A 22,503-nucleotide genomic window follows, 5' to 3' on the forward strand; every position below is an offset into this window, starting at 1 on the left:
TAGATACATAAATCTGTCCACTCATCTGTTTGTTGACCAAAGTGTTGAATACTGCAATTTAATGAAGCAATTTGCTGATGTCTTTGCCTGGGAATATAACGACCTGAAAACATATGATAAAAAGATCATCCCGCATAGAATCCCTTTAGAGAAAGACACCATACCTTTCACAGAAGCCAAGACCAATAAATCCTATGCTACTTCCTTTGATTGAAAAAGAAATAAAAAAGCTGTTGAAGACAATAAAAAGAATTGGGATTCTAAGCTCAAATATGCACTATGGGCCGACAGAGTGACCATCAAGAAGTCCACAGGTAATTCTCCATTCAAGCTGGTATATGGCATTGAGGCTGCGTTCCCTATTCAGTTAACTCTCCCTGTGGCAAAGTTCTTGCAGCGAGAACAAAATGAGGAGGAAGACATGGCAAAAAGGATCACTGATCTAGTAGAGGTACATCAAATCAGAGAACAGCTGGTTGAAAAGGATGCAGCACATCAGAGAAAAGATCAAGGAAGCTTTTTACAAGAGGACAAAAACAGATAATTTTCAGGTTGGAGACTTGGTTCTGAAGTGGGATGCACTGAAAGAAAAGAAAGGCAACCATGGGAAATTTGATGCTTTCTGGACAGGGCCTTTTATCATTTCTCAGATTCAAGGGAACAATACCTTTATGCTCAAAAGCATGGAAGGAGAAGCAGTTTTTGATGGCCCAGTTAATGGGTGTTTTCTGAAAATTTATGTGGTTTAAGGTCTTTTGGCCTTAAAGTTGTAAATATTTTGTTTATCAGTTTAGTGTAAGCAAAGTAGACTCCATGCCTAATGGAACACTAGGAAATTTTGCTAATTTGCTTTTCACAGGAAAGGCATTGATCTGCAAGTTCTTGAGACCTCACAGGGAGGATCTCATCCCCAAAAGGAGCCAGTGTTAGCTCTGCTATACAACGAGGATTTTCTACGATCAGAGATAGGCTTGGTCTGCCTGGTTGTGCTCAAAAGGGTCCAAGGCATACACAGGGGCCGCTTGATCCAGGTGGATATTGGTGGCCACCTGCTAATTCCACTTGGAGCCCTACCAGTGCTTCTTTCAGTTTTTCAGTTTCCTTAATTATAGCATAGTTTACTATTTTTAGCAGTTTTTCGGGTCCTAAACTTCTGGAGCCGTTTTGAGGCCCTAAACGACGTTTTTTGGGAAATCTACTGCCAGCGATTTTTCTGTCAAAAAATCATCTTTTTCGTCGTAGTCCTTTGAGAGATCTTTCCAATGGGCCATCATGTGCATCAAACGGAGATAATATGACCAATTCGCGACCCCGGGAAGTTGGCTATCCAACTCACCCCAATGGGGCCCACAAACTCTTGGTGTTACATCTCCTCGGGTTAGGGTTTTGGTTGTTTAGGGTTTTCTCTTATTGTTCAATAATAAAAAGGCCCTTGAGCCTCATCGTAAGAAAGTTCAGAGGCATGTAGCCACCACATCTCTGCTCAGAGATAAGCTACCATCGCCCTAGCTGGTTTATTTCCATTACTATTTGTAAGCATATTTCAGTGTTTTACATTAATGAAATGAACTATTATTTCCGCTGCATATCTTTGTTTATGGTTATCTCTGTAATTTGTTGTGTTCCTGTTTAAGTTCGAATCACCGCTTCATTTAGCAGACAGCCATATCCTATCGCAATCGCAATCGCAGCTTTCAGGAAGCCTTTTATAAGTCATGTCTATAACATTGTCGATGGCCGATTACCGATTGCACCTATCGGATGTGATATTGCTATTAAACCATGTTACAATGCCTGTTGGGTCCACAATAATATCGTTATCGGCGGAAACCAAAGGGGCAGGGCCTTTACATATACATGCATGCGAATCGATGGGTCGGACCCGATGGCACTACAAATGATTTCTTATAAAATTTCAAGTTCGTGCACAAGCCGTTTTCAATGTATTTGGTATATTTTCGTTAGATAAATGAAAATACAAAGGGAAGCGAGGGAGCCGGTCGGCTGAGATATGCGACAGCAACCTGAAGGGCGGACCCAATAAAGGAATTAATCATGTTTGTGGACCTTTTGAAGTCCGAAAGAAGCAGAATGGGCGAGATTTCTCAGCGTTACAACATTTTCTGTACACAACAGAAAACAATCATTATTAAACATTTTCAAGAGATCACAAAGGCCTGAATAGCCATCCCATCACCTAAAAGAGGCCGAGAGACAGAGACAGAAGGTTGGAAGTGGAAAGGCGATAACACAACACGATGCAACCCGCAACAGGAGTGATCAAGGAGCATAGACAGCGTAGCATAGCCATTTCATATTCCCGAAAGGACGAAGGTGGCCAGTGTTCACCACTCCGCGCAGTTACTCTTCAACCACCACATTCAACAAACAGGATGGCCGAGAAGGGAAAGGACAAGACTCGGGCAAATCAGCACATCCAACAGTTAAGGGATTTCCTCCTTTACGACACTCCACCTGCTCGAGGAGTACAACAGAGCACCAGAGTGTCAAATTAATTCATTGAAGAAAGCAGATTGTAGCAGAGACGCCATCAGAGAGTTAAAGCGGTTGGTGGTCCATTATGACCCCTCCACGCATAGAGCAGCAGCATATCTTTGTAATCAAACTCTATATATACCCAGAACATAGATGTAATCAGGGTTGATGGTTGTTGTTTTGATGTAAGGTTCAACTTCTGGAGACTGTAACTACTTTGATACTTGCAGCGTATGGTCTTCATTTTCAGCTAATACAAGCTTCTTTTGTTGTTAATTGCTCACTTTCCATTTCTACTCTGTTCTAGGCTGTGCCTCTTATGCATTTGTTCATGTGCTCTTGATATTTAGCATTAGAAGGGCTGTCATCCCACCTCTGTATTGAAGTCTAGTATGTATCATTGAATGTGTTATGCAGGTTTATGTTTACTTAGTGCCAGAGAACTGTCATCCTGTCTGTGCATTAGGAAATAGATTTGCAGACCTCTTTACTGGTTGCAGCCGGCCATCACATGGTCTTGTGCATTTGCTGGTGTGGTCAATATTCTCCATGTTCACCTAATCCTCAAACTATGAGTAGTTGGTGGTCTAAAGCCTTGTAGTCTGGGGGTGTTCACCCATGTCTGGAGTTAAGCATAGTAGAAGTGGTTATCTGGCTTGAACAAGCATCATTCCTTCCATTCATCCATTTCCAACATTTTGTTGAGTTTATAATGTTCCTGAGCATCTCTGAGATACAACCTAGGAGAGTTTCTTGGGGTGATAACAGGACCTATAGACTGGAGACCCAAATGTAGTAGAATGCACACATCTTGGGGCATAGGAGGGTCCTTAGGAAGTTTCCTCAACAAGCTTCTGACTTTGTCTTTGAGCTGCCTTAAAATTTGGTCAATTATGTGCTAGGGATTGCTTGCTTTGTTCTTGAATATCCAACTATTGCGTTCTTTCCAAACATCCCAGATGACAAAGCCTAGAACCAGAGTCCAGGCTTTATTAATGATTTCATTCCCTGAGAATTTTTTCCTCCAATTATTCAAAGTGTTGGAGATGTTGAGTCTATTCCTATCAGTGTGCCTAAAGATTGAGGCCACCCATTCCCACACGATAGAGGTGAAAGGGCAGAGGTTGAGAAGGTGATCCATTGTCTCCTCTTGTGAGCCACAAAGGTAACATTTGGATGGTCTAGTGAAGCCTTTTTTCAGGAGATTCTCCCAAGTTAAAATTTTCCTTTGATGAACTAGCCAAATAAATAACTTTATTTTCATCCAGTGGGGGCTCTGCCAAAGATTCTTCCAAACTTGATCAAGGTTTAGGCAGTTAAATCATGTTACTACCTGTTTAGCTTCTTTGAGGTTAAAGTTTCCTTCGGTGTTCTTTCCCCGTCTTAGTTGGTCAGGCAAGGAGGATACCAGAATCCTCCTATGCTCTAGATCCAGAATAAGAGAGTCTGCCTGGGCCTTCGGAGGGCTCTCTTCACTGTGGCCTAGATCCTTCCAAATTCTCCATTTTCCATTGTTCCTTACCTGGTCCCAGAAGTCATTTACCATAAGTAGACCTTTGTTGTCTGTGTCATTCTTGAGAGTTTCTAATTCATACTTATATAAGTTGGGTTCCTTTTGCCAGTTATCCTCCCAAAATCGTGCTAGGTTCCCAGCTCGAATCTCCCAGAAACTATATTGCTGAACAATACCTTTATTTTCCCAGGCAAGGTTCCAAATGTGGGAGCCCTTAACATGACCTGACATTCTAATGTGATCCTTCTCCTGCCAATTCTTAGCATATTTTTGTTTCCAAATCTTAGCCTAGGGAGTTTTCGATTCCTTGATCCATCTCCACCAGAGTTTAGCTCCCAAAACTCTGCTGATGGTTTCAGGATCATGAAGCCCCAAGCCACCATGGCTCTTGGGTTTGTAGATCTTGTCCCAAGCTACTAAAGCCCATTTCTCTTTCTCTTCTCCTCTGCCCCATAGAAAGTCCCTTTGTATGCTCCTGATTTGTTGCTTAATTCCTTTAGGAGCAGGAAGAGCTAAGAACATGAACATGGGAATTTCCTACAGGACAGCCTGTGTGAGCACAAGGTGCCCTGCCAAATTTAAAGACATGCATGTCCATTTTCTGATATTGTCCTGAATTTTATTTATTATTGGCTCCACACTTTGTTAATTAGAGGTTTATCTATTAGAGGTATGCCCAGATACTTGGAAGGTAGCTGGTCCCTTTGAAACCCAAGAATTCTAGTGATGTTTCTCTAAATAGCAATGGCAGTGTTAAAGAAAAAACTTTTCATTTGTTGAGGCTTACCTCTGTGCCAGCTGCCATAGCAAAGTCATTTAAGATATCTTTGATCGTTCTGGCTTCCCTGACTCTGGGTATGCCCTGCAGCATTGTGTCATCCACAAATTGTTGATGAGTTTTTGCCACTCCATCCAAGGTGAGTTTGATACCCTAGATTCTTCCTTCAGCATGTGCCATTTTAATCACTCTGCCTAGCCCTTTCATAATGAGAACAAAGAGGAAGGGTGAGAGTGGATCCCCTTGTCTAAGACCTCTTGAGGGTGTGAAGAGTCTTGAAGGAGTGCCATTAAGCAGGATGGAGAAACTGGTCATGGTAACTAGTGCCATAACCCATCTTATCCAGTTTTGGTCAAAGCCATAGGCTCTTAGAACTACCTTTATAGAAGACCAACTTAGCTTGTCATAAGCTTTCGCTAGGTCCAGCTGAATGATCATACCAGCTTGTTTGTTGCTTTTGAGAGAGTGTACCACCTCATGAGCTTAAATGATGTTATTAAGGATTTGTCTTCCTTCCGCATAGCCCGTTTGCTCCTCTGAGATGAGAGCTAGTAAAAGGGGCTTAAGTCTATTGGCGATCACCTTGGAAATAATTTTATACACCACATTACATAAAGCTATGGGTCTGAAACCCTCTGGAGTCATGGCTTTTTCCTGTTTTAGTATCAAAGCCATGAAGGAAGTGTTAGAGGCCTTCAGAACCTTTTTGGATCTTCTTGAGTCTTCCACCACCTCAAGGATATCCTGTTTGACTGTTTTCCAGCATGCTTTGAAGAAGTCTACATTGAACCCATTAGGGCCTGGAGATTTTCCATTTTTCATTTCATTGATCACTACACTGACCTCCTCTTCCGACACTGGCCTGTTAAGGTTGTGGTTTTCCTCTTTGGTAACCAGCTGTGGGATATACTAAGTGAAATAGTTGATGAACTTGGATCTATCCTCCAGAGGCTCCTATGCTATACTGAGGAAATGTTGTACAAGGACAGATTCCATGTATTTGTGAGAGACAATTTCTCTCCCATGAGAATCTTTGAGCTTTGTGATTCTATTGTGTGCCCTGTGATCCATGGTGGATTTATGAAAGAACTTCATGTTTCTTTCTCCCTTTCTAATCCACTGTATCCTTGATTTCTGTCTCCAAAAAATCTCCTCTTGCAAGCACCTATCTTCCCATTCTTCCTGCAAAGAATCAACTAGCTTTTTCCGCTCCTCGGTAAAGCCTTCTGTGATGCTGATCTGATTGATCTCCTGGAGTTTCTGCTCAGCTTATCTTTTGGCTCTGAAGATATTACCAAATTCTTTTTTGTTCCAATCTTTAAACCTAGATTTGATATGTTTAAGTTTCTGTTGGAGCAGGAACATTCTAGTGCCTTGAATATTCAGATCCTCTCTCCACCATTTGTCAATATTACTGGTGAATTCAAGGTGAGAGATCTAGGCATTCTCAAACTTGAAAGGTCTGTATCTTGGTGTACCGATAAAAGTAGCTTCCAGCTGTACAGGCCAATGGTCCGAACCTCTAAAGGGAAGAATAAAAGTTGTCATGGGAGGGCTTGAGAGAAAGAGGTCCTCTATAATAAATCTATCTAGTTTAGAGGTGACTTATGAAGCCCCTCACCTCTTGTTGTTCCAGGTGAATGTCCCATTTATTGTTTCAGTGTCCACTAACCCCATGTTCATTATGAAGTTCTAGAAGGCCATGGAGTCTTTGCCTTGCTTTCCGATACCGTATTTTTTCTCTGTAAGAGATCTTATCAGATTGAAATCTCCTGCACCGATCCAGGGCATATTAGGGTGTTTTGCTCTTAGCTCCTCAAGGGAGGTGAGAAGCTTGAGTTTGTCTTCTTGCTTTTGAGGTCCATAGACATTTGTGATACTGTATATCTCCTTATCACCTAAAGGTTAACACACCAAAGAAAGATAGTTCCTAGATGCCTCAGCATCCAAGATTCCAAATTTCTGGGGATCTGATCTGATAATCACCCTATGAGTGACCTCAATAAAGATTTGTTTAACAAAAAGGTATTACAGACTCATGTGTTGGTGTGTGTGTTCTGTGTTATTGAAATAACAGATCGATCAGATTACCAATACACAGACATTTTGAATGGAAAGACAACAGAGAAATGCAGTAAGCAGACACAAAGACACAAGCAATTTTTAATAAGGAGTTCACCCTATTCTCTAGGGCTACGTCTCCGGACCAGCTTCAATGGTGGCCTTGTTTTATTATGTCTTTGAGTAGAGAAATTACAATACAGGGACTCAATATGAGTTCTCCTGAAGCAGATTTTTCTTGGCAGGGTGGTTCTTGGATTCCCTAAGCCACTTGGAGTACACAGACTCTTGTTCTTCCTACCCGCTCTGTGACCCTCGGTCTACAGCGGAAAGATCCAACTGTGATGCTCAATCCGGACAGATTCCTCTATGGGAAGGCTTGATTCTTCAAGCTCTCTGGTGCTCGATGCTGCCTGTGGTCAGCTCGGCCCTCTGTCTCCTCTGCTTGGCTTTACTGCTCTCTGTGCTTAGTCCTCCTCTCAGGGTTCACTGTTCACTGTCTCTCTTGGTCACTTGGACTCTTCGATCTGAATCTCCCTTCTAATCTCCAATCCCCCATTCGACTGCCTCCGTTCATGGTTTAAGTCATTCGATCCTCGGCCTGTTTGTTTCCTCTTCTTCCTGCGTTGATTAGCCTGTCGCCTGTGTGCTTGGAATTCCTTGTTCGGTGTCAACATAACGCTCAGGAAGTAGCCACGTGTCTCCGTCAGAACTGCACTAGCCCGCTTGTCGATTCGTTGCTTTCTCCACCGTGGCGATCAACGGATTCCAAATCCTCTTAAATAGCGGCTTTATCCCCTGTCAATTCCGCTCTATCTATCGGGCATAATCTCAGCCGTCCGATCTGGGCTCCTCCAGATCCAACGTCATTCGCACATCGAGCACGGTGGACTTGCTCGATCGATAATGCGTGATCGTAGCGGTTTTTCTCTCTCCTCTGCTGCCACGCGTCGATCGTTGATTGTGATCGCTCCGCTTTCTCTAAAAACTCTTACCGTTCAAGGGTGTCCCGATGAAACCGTCGGTTTCCAGGCCGTGGGTCCCACCATCGTACATTGGCGCTTTTTCCTTTTTCTGCCCGCGGTCCTCTGGCTCCCCGATGTGACCGAGTGCTTAAGCCCTACCATTTTGGCCCTGTTTGCCCAGCGATGCGTTAATGCGCATCAAAAACCAGCTCCTTTTCCCATTACGGTGCTCCAAGGGGCTATTTTGACCTCCTGCACAGTCTCCATGGGCCTCGGTCACCGCGCTTTGACCGAGGTCCTCGTCATTCCAAGCTGGCTGCCATGGCCACTGGTTCAGGGTGTTTTCGATTGTTGTTTTGGATTCTTCAAGGATTTGTTCGACCTGTTTTAGTCACGGTTCTATGACAGTCATTTATGGATCCGATTCGAATCACGGCCTCCCAACTGAAAAGCTTTTGGACCACCAAAAGTTGGTTTTCTTTTAAGCATCAACTAAGTGAGGAAGTTGATGTCTCACTTATCCAGTCTCAATCCACTTCGCATTGCTCGGCTTCAAACCTTTAAGCCCAATTCTGAGGTATTCCACCTATCCACTACGCGTCATCCTTACCTTTCTGTCCAGCACTGTATCTTCCCGCAACACATTAAGGTATTCCGGTAGTAGATCATCAACAGAAGGCAATTGACTCTACTCTTCAGGGTCCTCAATCATTTAAGGTTCAAACAATCTCAAGCAATCTGCATTCACGACTGAGTAGATGTGCATGTAAGTGGAAGATCAAGGCGAAAAAAATTTTCACAACCAAGGGCCATCTGAAGAAGCGGATGTCAAACTACTGAAGCTTTTTGTGCCATTGATTGGATGGCATCAATCGCATGGAAATTGTTGCTCACACATGAATGCTAACACCTACATTCCACTTAGAAACGTGGCTGAAGAATATAATGTGAAAATGAAAAATCTGAATGTACCATTAGATTTGTGGCATCGAATAGTGCAAAATCGATTGTCAAATCTCAGAATTCTGAGAAATTGAGAATCTAGGACTCAAGGAATCTTTTAGATTCCCCCTAGATTCCTCAAAGATTCTGCTCCATGGGTGGACTGGAAATACACAACTCAAAAGGTGAATTTGACCTTGTCATTGTGATCACTACAGAAAACCGTGAAAAACGACTATAAACTTGACTATGTTCTGACAATTTTTTTTTTACCTCCCCAGAGAATCTTTGGGCATCAAAGAATATCATGCCTCCTCTGTCTCAAAATCTATGTCCGCTCCTGGTTCCTCCATCTGCTCCTGGGTGCACTAACAAAAATGAGTTTATATGTAAATCCTGGGTGGATTAACCCATGTGGGGTTGGTTGGCGCAAAGGTAGAGTTTATAAAATGGTTGAGGAGGGGTTGGGGGATCAAATTCCACCCCTCCCAAATTAACATGCAGAATCTTTTTTTTTTAGATTTTATTATTGGGTGGTGGTTCCACTGTTTTGGTGGCCTGTGCTACATTTCTTGCCATTAGTTCCACGTGGTATTAAAGGCAGCGTGGTGTGCATTAAAAGGGAGTCGCGTTGTTTTATTTGACATGCCATGTTCCCGCCGCATGGTCGCGGGCCAGCCGATGTGGCTGGCACAGGCTCGATACCCATAGACCTCCCATTAACTGTGCGTACATTTGTGGATAGGGATGTGGGCCGGGTTCACCAGAGGTGGCCCGCCCACCCCATTAATACGAACAATGTATGGTGGTCGATGGAGGGTCCGGCAGGGTCGTGGCCACCGGCCCATATTTAAACATAGCTTTTGTATATATATCTATCTATCTATCTATCTATCTATATATATATATATATATATATATATATATATATATATATATATATATATATATATATATATATATATATATATTTATTTATTTATTTAATAATAGGGCAATTTATTCAAATTTGTCTAACATAAGGCTTATTAGACAAATTAAAGAGGCAACAATTTAGCCCACTTCGAGAGCTAAGTTTCATGCCTTGGGGTCAATCAAATTGTAGGACACTCAAACCTGGCCCACAGCCCAACTTTGACCAGAACTTTGACTGGCTCTTTCTCGCTCATACGAGCTCGGATTGACGAACTATTCACATTGCCATGATCAGGATGATGATATATACACTCAAGTCCTAGTTTGAAATCATTCTGACCATTTTTTATTTTCGAGTGTTCATAAGCCCTCTTTGTCCTGTGTGTGTCCCTAGAGCCACCTGGATCATTAAGAGAAGATCTAGAGTGTCTCAACCCTGAACACATCTGATCAATTCCAACTAATGTATGCAGGCTCTTAGAGTGCCTCAAACCTACTTTAAGAGTTTTTACTTTGGCAACGATTTTTTATTTTAATTATCAGTTGTGACAACCTTAGTTAGGTGGCCTAAAATTTGTTTATTAAGTTTTTAGGATAGGTCCTCAAGAAATTAACCAGATAGGAGGAACATAAGCATTATCCTTCTAAAAAGTTTCAAAATATTCACCATAAAGAAAACCATCACAAAAATTGAATGGTTCAATCCAATTTGTTTATTTTCATTCAAAAAATGGAATGGCAGTAAAAAAAAATTGTGAAAGAAAAAATAACATCAAAAAATCCAAACGAATATAAATATATACTTCCTTTTCACAGAGATAAAGGTAGAAAACTTGCAACATAATGTTTTTCTAATAACAGGCCCACTAGAATAGAACCTAGAGGAAATTTATAGGTCAAATCAATAAACTAATGATAACGAATCTCAAACAACTAAAACTTTGAAGCTCTAAAAATCCCAAAGAAACAGAAATCCAAATCAATACAGAGCTGTCGGAGTAATTTAATATATTGATATATAAGATAAAAACAGGGGAACAAACTATGCAATGGACTGAAGTCAAGTGAATACCATTGGTCTGTACAATTATTGCCGAAAATAAAATTATTGGAGAGAAAAGGTATCTAGGGCTTAAATTTTTACCTGTGTTCTTCCTCGGTCCATGGAATTCCCTTGCAACCTTCATGGTCAAATTTGGAGCTCACTTTGCATTAACCATCGAGGACATCAAACAAGAACACATTTCTTGAAACTTACGGCTTAGAGAATAGAATGAAGTATGGTAAACCTCTTGCTCAGTGATAATATGTTCCACCTGTGACACATTGTTCTCAATCTGAGGATTCTCTTCAGTGGCAATCTGGCCAAGACCAGCTCTAATATCTCCTTAGGAAGTCTCTTCCATACAGAGGGAACGATTGGAATCTCTTCTCTGCATTGATTTTCTGGTACAGATTTCTCAGTATCTTCATTTTTCGAAGGCACTCATTTAGAGCATTCCAACAGCACTCATTTTTACTTATTTTTCTTATTATAGCCAACATTATTTTTCTGTTTACAATATAATTTTTATTTTTATTTTAAAGAGATCAAATGACGGATAAACTTACACATCCCTCGGCTCAATAAATAATATTAGTTAATCATATTTTTTATTTTTTGGTGATGACATTCAATAGTATAATATTTTATTATTTGTTTTATTTTTATGATGATTTTTTGTCTTTGTTAATTCTTTTGTTTTATTAACTACATTTAAGCTAACCAGGACGTACTAGCTGTTTTTAGCAAAGAGTAATTTCAGATGCAATTTGGCCCACTAATACACTAAAATAAAATAGGTGGAGCATGAATCGAAGGGTATAAAACAATAAAATAAGAAAACCCTAAAAGCTCCATATTTGGGTTATGTTAACTAGAGTCAAGAAAAAATATTTAAAAAATGCAGTGAATGGCACATGGCATGGTTATTTGGGTAATCAATCAGGCTATAAATATATTGCCCTTACCACATATCGCTCATCTCATATTGATCGAGCAAAAGTTCGTTCATACTTTCTGGAGTTCTCTTCGCTTATACACAGAAATTCAGTCCTTTCTTTTTATTCAGATCATCTTTTATTCGATTCAGATCAACTAAAACAGATCATCTTTTATTCGATTCGGATCAACTTTTTAGTTGGGGAGCCATGGCCTCGGAAAGCAAGGTGAGTTTGAAGAGCTCAGATGGCGAATTGTTTGATGTCACTGAGGCTGTGGCATTTGAATCTCAGACCATCAAGTACATGATCGAGGACACTGGCACCGCCAATGCTATTCCGCTGCCAAACGTTTCTAGTGCGATACTCTCGAAGGTCATCCAATACTGCAAGTACCATGTCGATGCTCAGAACCCCGCACATGAGAAATCGGCGGACGAAATCAAGACTTGGGATGAAGAATTCGTAAAAGTCGATCAGGCGACTTTATTCGACCTTATCCTGGTATTCTGTCAGAAACTCTTATTTGGTATTCTTTGAACCAAACTATCGCTTTTCTTATTTGTTGTTTTGAGGGGTCTAATCTACCTGAATTACCCCAACCAAATCGTTTGGAACCTCTGAGTACAGTTACCGATGGCTTCTCCAGTAAATCAATGTTCTATTGGGTATTTTTAAATGGGGAAAATACCAAAACCAACTAAATAACTAACACAGAGACAATGCTCTGTTTCCACTGTTCCAGGATCATTTGCAGAGAACCTCTTTCAAAAAAAAACTCAGAACAGAGTATTACACAGCCATAAAACCATTTCAATTCATTAAAACAAAAACACTGATACACATTCATCCTCTTTCACTCAGAGGGATCTACCAAAAACTTGCATTCAGCAAAAACAAAAACTCTGTCTTTTCTCTCCACCTGAGAGTTCACTGTGCTGGGTTTACTGCTGTAAAACCCATTTTTACATTACTGCTGTAAAACTATTTTACACATATGCAGTAAATTACATTCATAATTTCAAGAAAGATTGAGCGCTCTTTTCTCTTGCATTTCCATGCATACTCAATACAAAAAAAAATTACTTACAACACATGCGCTCCACTTCGTTTTTCATTTATGGATAGCACTGCTGTGCATCACCATTCTTTTCGCTCCACTCTGCTCTCAAAAAAAAATCAACACATATGTATAAAACATATGACCCATGCTCACTGGTCTTTTGCTGCTGCGCTCTTACATATCTCCATGTGTGAAGACACACACACTATACGCTGCTGCCGCAGCCACACTACACCTCAACAAAAAAAACATCACACATTTTTGCACGCAGGCACAACTCATATTACAACCACAGAGCACGTTTTGTTTTGTTTCATGTGTTTTTATAAAAAAATGGTCAACGCTCTCTTTTTTTTAATCACATGGGACACAAGCCCATATCCAAAATTAAAAGGGCCTCACCAAAACTTACGTATGTGCCCATAACTATTTAAGGCGGGCCTCCACCAACCTTCATAAATGCATTAAATGGCTCAGCGTTTCCTCCACGGCGGTCAACGGAAAACCTCACACGCCACGCAATGCATTGAATTGACGCAGGCCCGTGCACCTTCAACAGATCGACGGCTGACAACACGCGAGGAGATCGGACGGTGGAGGTTGATATCGGAAACCATACAACTGCTGAGGTTTACCTCCCGAGAACGTGACGTTGGAGTACGTCAGGGGTCAACCACGTGTCAGCCCTATATGTTCTCGGGTTCGATTGCCGGTTTATTCCTTTCGCCTGAAATCAACCCGAGAGAATCCGGTGCCGTTTTCTGGTCAATCCACGCCGGAAAACTCACGATCACTGCGCTGCCATTGCTGTCACGGTCCGCCTGTAACCTGTAACCTGCTGCAGTTGGAATTAACATTCCAACACTCCCCTTTAATTTCAACTGCTGGGCATTCAATCTTACCCAAACACTTCCTCACATGGAGGGATTCACCAACTGCTTCTGATGCAGTTCCACAAACAACAAAGTTGTCTTCCTCTTAATAGAGGGATTCACCTAAAACTGTGCTTAAGAGCACCTTCCTCATGACAGAGGGATTCACCATAACAATGTGCTGAAGAGCACCTTCCTCTTGACAGAGGGATTCACCTGTGACTATGCTGAAAAGCATCATCCTCTTGATAGAGGGATTTACCACACTATGCTGAAAAGCATCTTCCTCTTGACTGAGGGATTCACCATGAAACTGTGCTGAAAAGCACCTTCCTCTTTCATAGAGGGTTTCACCAAATGACTGTGCTGAAAATCACCTTCCTCATTAACAGAGGGATTACAAACAGACACTGCTTTGCATGCAGTTTCAAAAACAAACAATCATTGCACTGCTGTGTGTGCAAACTCATTACAATGTTCTCTTATGCTGATGCATATTCTCTGCTGCACTGTTGTGCCATCTTCTTTACTGTGTCTACCTCACACTGCTGTGTCTACACCTGCTGTTGTGTTGCTGCACTTCACTTACATTTCTTTGCAAACTCTGCATTGCTGTGCATTCTTCAAAGACATAATACTCTGTCTTTTCTGGAACAATTACACTGTCCCAATTTACAAATTTACACTGCTGTGTGTAAACATTTCTTACACTCACTGCTGTTGCATATATTGCATTTCAATTCAATGAACAACAAATTCATTACATTTACCTTTACTGCTGTAAGGAAAATTTCTTTTGCATGTGCTGCTGTTCAAAACTTCTTGCTGCTGCATTTTTCACATTTGCATTGCTGTGTGCTTCTCCTTCTTGCCATCATGCTGCTGCCCATAACTTCTTGCTGCTCCATTGCCTCTGCAATTTGCACTGTCGCTGCCTTTTGTTTCATCATACTGCTGTGTGCCCATACTCTTGGCACTTCATTCTCTACAAAAAATAACACAGGCTGCTGCCTTTTCTCATGCACCCTTGCTTCACACAATCTTAGTCTTCATTTTTTTTTTTTTTTTTACACAATACACTACTGTGCAATTCCTTTGGCTTTCTGCTGCCACACACATTCTTATACATCCAGTGTGCATTAAAAATCTGATGTCCTTGTTTTTCTTTATGCATTTCTTTGCATGCTGCATTGCATAAAAAAAATTACATTTTTCACTGCTGTGTATTGTACTCACTCTGTTGTGAGTATGTTCTCTCACATTACATAGAAGGAAACTACCTTCCATTGCTATGCAAAAATTCAAAACTGTTGTTCATTCTAATCCATGTGCTCCAAAAAAAATTTCCAAACTGCTGTTTTATGTTCTGTCTTCCCACTGCTATGAGGGTCTCCATGCTTTGCATTTTTCTCTTATCTCGCTGCTGCTCTTTACATTTCAGCGCTGCCATCTTTTCTTCTCTATGCATTTCTGTGCATATTGCATAAACACAAAGAAAAACATTGCTGATTTCATCACTGCTGCATATTACCTTTTAGAGGGATTAACAAAGATTTCATTTGCAACTGCTGCGCTGCAATACATCCTCTATCAACAAATGACTGTTAATATAGTTCAACAAACAAAAAAAAATTACAAGCTCCCCTTTAATGTATGCTTGTCTTCTTTTGGCAAACTCTTCTCAAAACAAATTTAGATCCACTGGGGAGTTCAAGGGGTTTTCAGATTGCCTTTCCTTCCTTCTCCATACTTGTGTAACTTTCTTCTTTTGCGTGGGACTAGCTTGTGTAAGAGCCCATGTCAAGTTACAATCTCGTGCCATGTGCCCAATGTTATGACACTTGAAGCATTCAACATTGTTCATGAATAACATTCCATGATTTCTTCTAAAGTTGTTTCTTGTGGGTTGTCGAAGACCACAACATTTATCTTTATGAAATGCTCTACAATCTTTTGCCATATGACCAAAGTTTGAGCAAGAATAACAATAACCATAAAATGAACTTTGGTACCTGGGAGATGGAGGTTTTCTTGATGTACTTCTGAAGCCTTGCTGCCTTGAGATCCTTTGTTGATGACCATTGCATCTTGCCTCTTTGACATCAGCTACATTTCTTCTTGGAGCTGGTTTTCTTCTTGGAGCAGGATTTCTTCTATTGCTGCCCTCATTTTTCTCCTTGCCTTTGCTGGAACTAGGAGCATCACCATCTCTTTCTGGCTTCTTCACATCTCCTTTGCTTAAAGCATCCTCATCCTTGTTTGAGGGTTCACCTACATACCCAAGTCCTGATTTATCAGATGGAGATCTGTGATAGTTGAGCATGTCATCCAAAGCTTGAGAGCTCTTCATCATTTTGTTCATCCCTTCAACCTTCTTCCTGAGGAGGACAATCTCTTCTTCTAGCTTTTCACATACAATATTTTTCTTTGCAAGTTGTTCCTCAGTTTCTTCCTTGCTACGAGTAGCTTCAGCTGCTACTATTTTGAAGGAGATAATGTCAGTCTTCATTTTGGAGATTTCTTCATCTTTTGCTTGACTGCTCTTCACTTTCTTTTCAGCTCCTTGTGCCCGCTTCTTGGCTTCTTGTAGTTCGGACTTAAGGGAGGAGACCTCTACCTTGTATTGTCCAATCTCTTCTACAAGCTTATTCACTCTCATGTGCCTTTGTTCAAGTTGACTTGTCAAGGCATCTGCCTGCTTCTTTGCTTCATTCAGCTGATTTGTCATAGATATGACTTCTTCATGATGTTTCTTCTTGCATTGGTCAAGCTCCTTCTTGAGCTTGGCTAGCTCTTCATCCCTTTCTTTTACTTGAAGCTTGATGAGGTCAAGCTTTTCATTCTCAGCTTCTATGATGGGTTCTTCTTGACTCATTGTCATGGTCAGTGCTCCCTTTGCATGAAGGTCATGCAGTCTGTCCCATATATCCTTTGCTGATGAACATTTTCCTAGATTCTTTTTTACAGAATCAGGCAGTCCATCCAAGATTAGTTTTACTGCTTGTGCATCATACTCCATGGATTCTTCATCCATCTTGCTGTCATCAATCACTGACTCCCAGACTTCAATCCCCTCAGACATTAGGAAAGCCCTCATCTTTATTTCCCATACATCAAAGTTTCCATCAAACTTTGGGGTTTCAAACAAAATGTATTCAAATAAATTGTCTTCTATTTTAATAGAGGAGGGAGACACATTTTTAGCAGGCTTGGAGGCTTTCTTCTTTGACCTTGCCATTCTTATCTAGGCTTCAAATACTTGACTGTGTTTTTTTTAAATCACTGACTGTTTCTTCAATAATAACTCAAAAACTTGAGAAATACCTGAATCCCTTTGGCTGAAACTTCACACTGCTGGAGAGGTTTGACTGCTGCAACAACACCTTCCTTCAGCTTCTTTGAGTCTTCAAAGAGCCTGGACTAGCTCTGATACCACTGTTGAGTATTTTTAAATGGGGAAAATACCAAAACCAACTAAATAACTAACACAGAGACAATGCTCTCTTTCCACTGTTCCAGGATCATTTGCAGAGAACCTCTTTCAAAAAAAAACTCAGAACAGAGTATTACACAGCCATAAAATCATTTCAATTCATTAAAACAAAAACACTGATACACATTCATCCTCTTTCACTCAGAGGGATCTACCAAAAACTTGCATTCAGCAAAAACAAAAACTCTGTCTTTTCTCTCCACCTGAGAGTTCACTGTGCTGGGTTTACTGCTGTAAAACCCATTTTTACATTACTGCTGTAAAAATATTTTACACATATGCAGTAAATTACATTCATAATTTCAAGAAAGCTTGAGCGCTCTTTTCTCTTGCATTTCCATGCATACTCAATACAAAAAAAATTTACTTACAACACATGCGCTCCACTTCGTTTTTCATTTATGGATAGCACTGCTGTGCATCACCATTCTTTTCGCTCCACTCTGCTCTCAAAAAAAAATCAACACATATGTATAAAACATATGACCCATGCTCACTGGTCTTTTGCTGCTGCGCTCTTACATATCTCCATGTGTGAAGACACACACACTATACGCTGCTGCCGCAGCCACACTACACCTCAACAAAAAAAAACATCACACATTTTTGCACGCAGGCACAACTCATATTACAACCATAGAGCACGTTTTGTTTTGTTTCATGTGTTTTTATAAAAAAATGGTCAACGCTCTCTTTTTTTAATCACATGGGACACAAGCCCATATCCAAAATTAAAAGGGCCTCACCAAAACTTACGTATGTGCCCATAACTATTTAAGGCGGGCCTCCACCAACCTTCATAAATGCATTAAATGGCTCAGCTTTTCCTCCACGGCGGTCAACGGAAAACCTCACACGCCACGCAATGCATTGAATTGACGCAGGCCCGTGCACCTTCAACAGATCGACGGCTGACAACACGCGAGGAGATCGGACGGCGGAGGTTGATATCGGAAACCATACAACTGCTGAGGTTTACCTCCCGAGAACGTGACGTTGGAGTACGTCAGGGGTCAACCACGTGTCAGCCCTATATGTTCTCGGGTTCGATCGCCGGTTTATTCCTTTCGCCTGAAATCAACCCGAGAGAATCCGGTGCCGTTTTCTGGTCAATCCACGCCGGAAAACTCACGATCACTGCGCTGCCATTGCTGTCACGGTCCGCCTATAACCTGTAACCTACTGCAGTTGGAATTAACATTCCAACATGTTCCATCAACTAATTGTTTTTTTAATTTCTGAGATCCTTCAATGCTAGAAATCTCTGTGTAGTCTCATTCCATGTAATTGTTCTGCAATATCTTCGTCGCTTTCTTTAGTAATGCTCGCAGCCCTTTTGATTCTCTCTCTTCATCCTCAGATGCTATATATTTTGACTATCAGTTTTTTCACACGCGATCCATGCTGCAAATTTGATTCTCTCTCTTCATCCTCAGATGCTATATATTTTGACTATCAGTTTTTTCACACGCGATCCATGCTGCAAATCTATCAGTTTCAACAGATCTTCTATGTCTGTCTCTCTTTTCAGATGATCATCCATCGATATTTTCAGATCTATCATGTCCATTTTGTATATATTCCCTCAATATAATATATCTTCTGAAAAAAAGATACATTTGTATATTTTACAGAAATTTTGACTTATTAAGCTTTCCGGGTTTTTGCAGGCTGCTAATTACCTAAACATAAAAAATCTGCTAGATCTTGCATGTCAGACTGTTGCCGACATGATAAAAGGGAAAACGCCAGAAGAAATACGTAGAACTTTCAACATAAGGAATGATTTTACTCCTGAAGAGGAGGAGGAGGTCAGGCGTGAAAATCAGTGGGCCTTTGAATGATTCTAGGGAATTGGTGTTTGCTTTTATTGTAGTCGAAACTATTAGTGGTATACTTTTTCTTGTTTGGATTCGTCAATTTCTAATACTGGACCAATGGTTTGTTCTGGTTGAATAATTTTGTAAAGATCTCGGAGCAACTCCTTCTAATAAATATTGCAACTATTTCTGTGAACTGTGTAGTGAAATGGGCTCCAATTGCATGGTTTTAACGTTTTGATTTTTTTTGAATCTATGTGCACTGGTTTTAACATTTTGAATTTTTTTGAATCTATATACACTGCCTGGCTTTTTCATTTCTGATTTCCTTGTATTGCACGAATGAATGCGCCGAGTTTAGAGTATTATTGCACGAATGAATTGCCTCAGTTTAGAGGATTATTGCATGAATGAATGGGTCCAACTGTGTGGCATGCTTGTATATGTTTTACTATAGTAATTTAGAAGGTGAAGGTGGGGACTGACGAAAATGCAATTTGGTTTGGAACTTTTTGTTTTTTTCTTAAAAATTGTTTTTGCAAGTAGAACATGTTGTTTTATTAAAAGAAAATTCACATGTCTTATCTGGTTTTAATATTTTGATTTTTTTTAATTAATGTGCCCTGAATATCTTAATTTCCTTGCACAAATGAATTCGCTAAATTTAGAGTATTATTCCTCAGTTTGGATCCCAGGTTTTGATACTTTGATTTTGTTTTGAATTTATGTGCCCTGAATGGCTTTTATATTTTTAATTTCCTTGCTATTATTATTGCAAGGATGAATTCGGTAAATTTAGAGTATTGTTGCACGAATAAATTTAGAGTTTGGATCGCCGCAGCTTGATGCTTTCTTTTGCTAGGCGCCATGTTTGTTGTATCCACCAGTTGAGAGCCTTCTTTTCCTGCGAAAAGCTCATAAAGTTGCAAATGAGGACATGCTCTTGCATATACACCCTGTACGCAGCTATTTCAGGGACTTTGATTTCTAGTGTTGGTATTTCTTAGTTTTTGGTTTGCACGTGTCTGGGGCGGATTGCTGAGCCCTGGTCCTCCCGCTGGTCCCTGCGGAGCAGGTCTGGAATTTGACGTCCCACAGGACGTATTTTTTATTTAAGAACGTATTTGACCGCAGGGAAAAAATCTTCCACGTCAAGTTAGACGTGCATTATATTTTTCCAACCCGTCATTTTGACGTCTAGTTTCATAAAGAAAACGTAAAAATTTATAATATCCGTAATAGGAGTATGGGACCACGTCACCACCGGGAGTATCGGTAATATCATCATTTTTTAACCAGAGAGCACTGTTCAGTTTCCCCACGGACCCATGAGTAGTACGCTGTCAAATTGTTTTGTTCAGTTCTTCTTGAAAGCGCTCCAAGTTCCAACAGTGAGTACTGCGCTGTGAAATTGATTTTTCGTGCACTATATTGGTGTGTTAAACAGGCCTACGGCATTTTGGTGAAAGGATCATTCAAACTTCTTATTTTGAATCAGATGGGTTTCCTCTAATTCTTAATAAGTTAGGTTTTAAACATCATTTGGGAAGTTTCAATAAACTTAATTAAAGTTTTAAACATCATTTGGGAAGTTTCAATAAACTTAATTAAAGTTTTAAACATCATTTGGGAAGTTTCAATAAACTTAATTAAAGTTTTAACTCTGGTTTTGTTTTGATTTGATTTCGGAATATTTTTAGAATTTGAATTTGATTTGATCTTAATTATTTTTGGAATTTTATCAATTGTTTGATTGGGCTGCTTTATATCACATTTTAAAAATATTTCAAAATAAAAATAACTTTTAATATTAAAACTATAAAATTTTGATTGCTTTTGAAAATAACGCTGAACATTCCAACAGAGTCCCGACTCCCACCATGAAAAGAAAAATTCAGCGTACTGAAACTTTAGTCCAAATTGAATTAATCAATTAAGACTTTCAGGTGAAACTTTTTCTAAGCGTATGAAATTTTAGTGGAAATTGAATTACTCAGTTAGGACTTTGTGGTAAGATTAGGACTTTGAGGTGAAACTTTTTCTAAGCTTATGAAATTTTAGTCGAAATTGAATTACTCAGTTAGGACTTTGTGGTAAGTTTCAACGGATTCACTCAATTTTTAAAAATCTCATTAAAAAAAATATTTAAAAAATGCCACTTATAATTTTAAAAAATATCTTTAAAATTTGAACAAAATTAAAAAAATATTTAGAAAAAAAAACCATTTTATCTATTAATTAAACCACCCATTCCAATAAATATAATGTGATTTAATAGTCATAAATATGCGTTGAAACTGATATATAAATTTATATAGATTTTTTTGTGTATAAGAATGTTATTTGAAAAAAAAACTATTGAATTAACTTATATGCATTAATGTTTTTTGAAATATTCCAGAATTTATAATGAAATTAAACTAAAATGCGTTATTCGGTGCAAGGAAGCAACTGACCTCGGTTCCCTGCATTCATCCAGGAGATGTGGAAATCACAAGCAATTAGAATTTTCCAAAACCATGATTATGCCACATTAAGATAAGGCATACAGTTAAACCCTATTAGAGGATTCTTGGAATGAGAGACGGTCTGCGATATAGAGATATATTCAAGTATCAATGTTAGAATCTTGTCCTGTCACACAGAACACGGAGATCAAACACCTACCGCGTGATTTCTTTTGTTTATTAGGTCGGTTGCAGGGCATGGGCCCGAAGATTTGATTTTTTAAACTATAATGGGGAAGAGGTTTCTTAAGGAAGTTGAGATTCATTACCCCTTTCTCCTGCCATGGTCACTATGCAGATCTCAGGTTATGCAGATCTCAGGTTTGGTTGCAGGTATAGGTCTAAGATTTATTTTATTTATAATTTCACTAGATAATTTATTTATTGTCCATGGATTGTAAGTTTTTTTCAAAGATTTTATTGTTTAAATAGCTTTACTATAAATTTGAGTTATAAATCTGATAGATTACACATTTGCAATTTCAATCTAACAAGAATCATTATAAACAACAGTGATTATCAGCCTCCATTTGATGACTTATTGTGTACTGTGGAATAAATTTACAAAAATTATTAAAATAGAGTTTTCAGTGACTCACATATTTAGTTAAAACCAAGGGTAAAAAAAATACAAAAATGTCATCAAATTTTAATTTCACAGACAAAAAGAATTTGAAATTCCAGGCCTGCTGCCGAGGTGTTGCTTGGTTGATGTTCAACGGTTTATCCTGCCATCCCCTCTCCTGAGTGGTTGGATGAAGGCTTTTTGAAGACATTGTGATTGGTAAGTTTGGTGGAGGCCTCGAGGAAGGGTGTCAGATCCGGCAGTTCCTATTTCTTACCCTATACCATTATAAATGCTATGTCCTTACACCTTCGTGACAACCCCGGTTGACGTCATCGCATCTCGGATCATGCCGCATGTTACATGCATCCCATCTCCAACCTCCGGCGAATACGGGTCACCCAGCTCCTGCGACTCTGCCGTCTGCCCTGTTCGTGCCAGCCAAGCTGCCCGCCTCCACTTTGGTGTATTAATGACATTTACCAACCCTCCGTGGAGGCTCATAAACGCCTTAACAACCATCATCATACATT

The 22,503-nt window shown here is 39.8% G+C and overlaps 1 protein-coding gene across 1 annotated transcript; it reads left to right on the forward strand.

Moving 5' to 3' along the window:
• Positions 1-11,860: 11,860 nt before the first annotated feature.
• LOC149172477 (SKP1-like protein 1B) lies at positions 11,861-18,932 on the forward strand. The gene is made up of 2 exons (XM_089427730.1): positions 11,861-12,154; positions 18,749-18,932. Exons 1-2 carry the CDS (start codon positions 11,861-11,863, stop codon positions 18,920-18,922), a joined length of 468 nt encoding a protein of 155 aa, XP_089283856.1. The 3' UTR covers positions 18,923-18,932.
• Positions 18,933-22,503: the final 3,571 nt, after the last annotated feature.

Source organism: Pinus tabuliformis, chromosome 4_2 (genome assembly GCF_031772625.1).
Source record: "Pinus tabuliformis cultivar Carrire ecotype Pingquan chromosome 4_2, CPIR1, whole genome shotgun sequence".
In the NCBI taxonomy this organism is placed as follows: Eukaryota; Viridiplantae; Streptophyta; class Pinopsida; order Pinales; family Pinaceae; genus Pinus; species Pinus tabuliformis.

Excerpts from the sequence above, each read along its gene's own strand:
- LOC149172477 (XM_089427730.1), top strand. The coding sequence starts at position 11,861 with ATGGCCTCGGAAAGCAAGGTGAGTTTGAAGAGCTCAGATGGCGAATTG. Across the intron at positions 12,155-18,748 it reads CTTTATTCGACCTTATCCTG|GCTGCTAATTACCTAAACAT; the intron begins GTATTCTGTCAG and ends GGGTTTTTGCAG.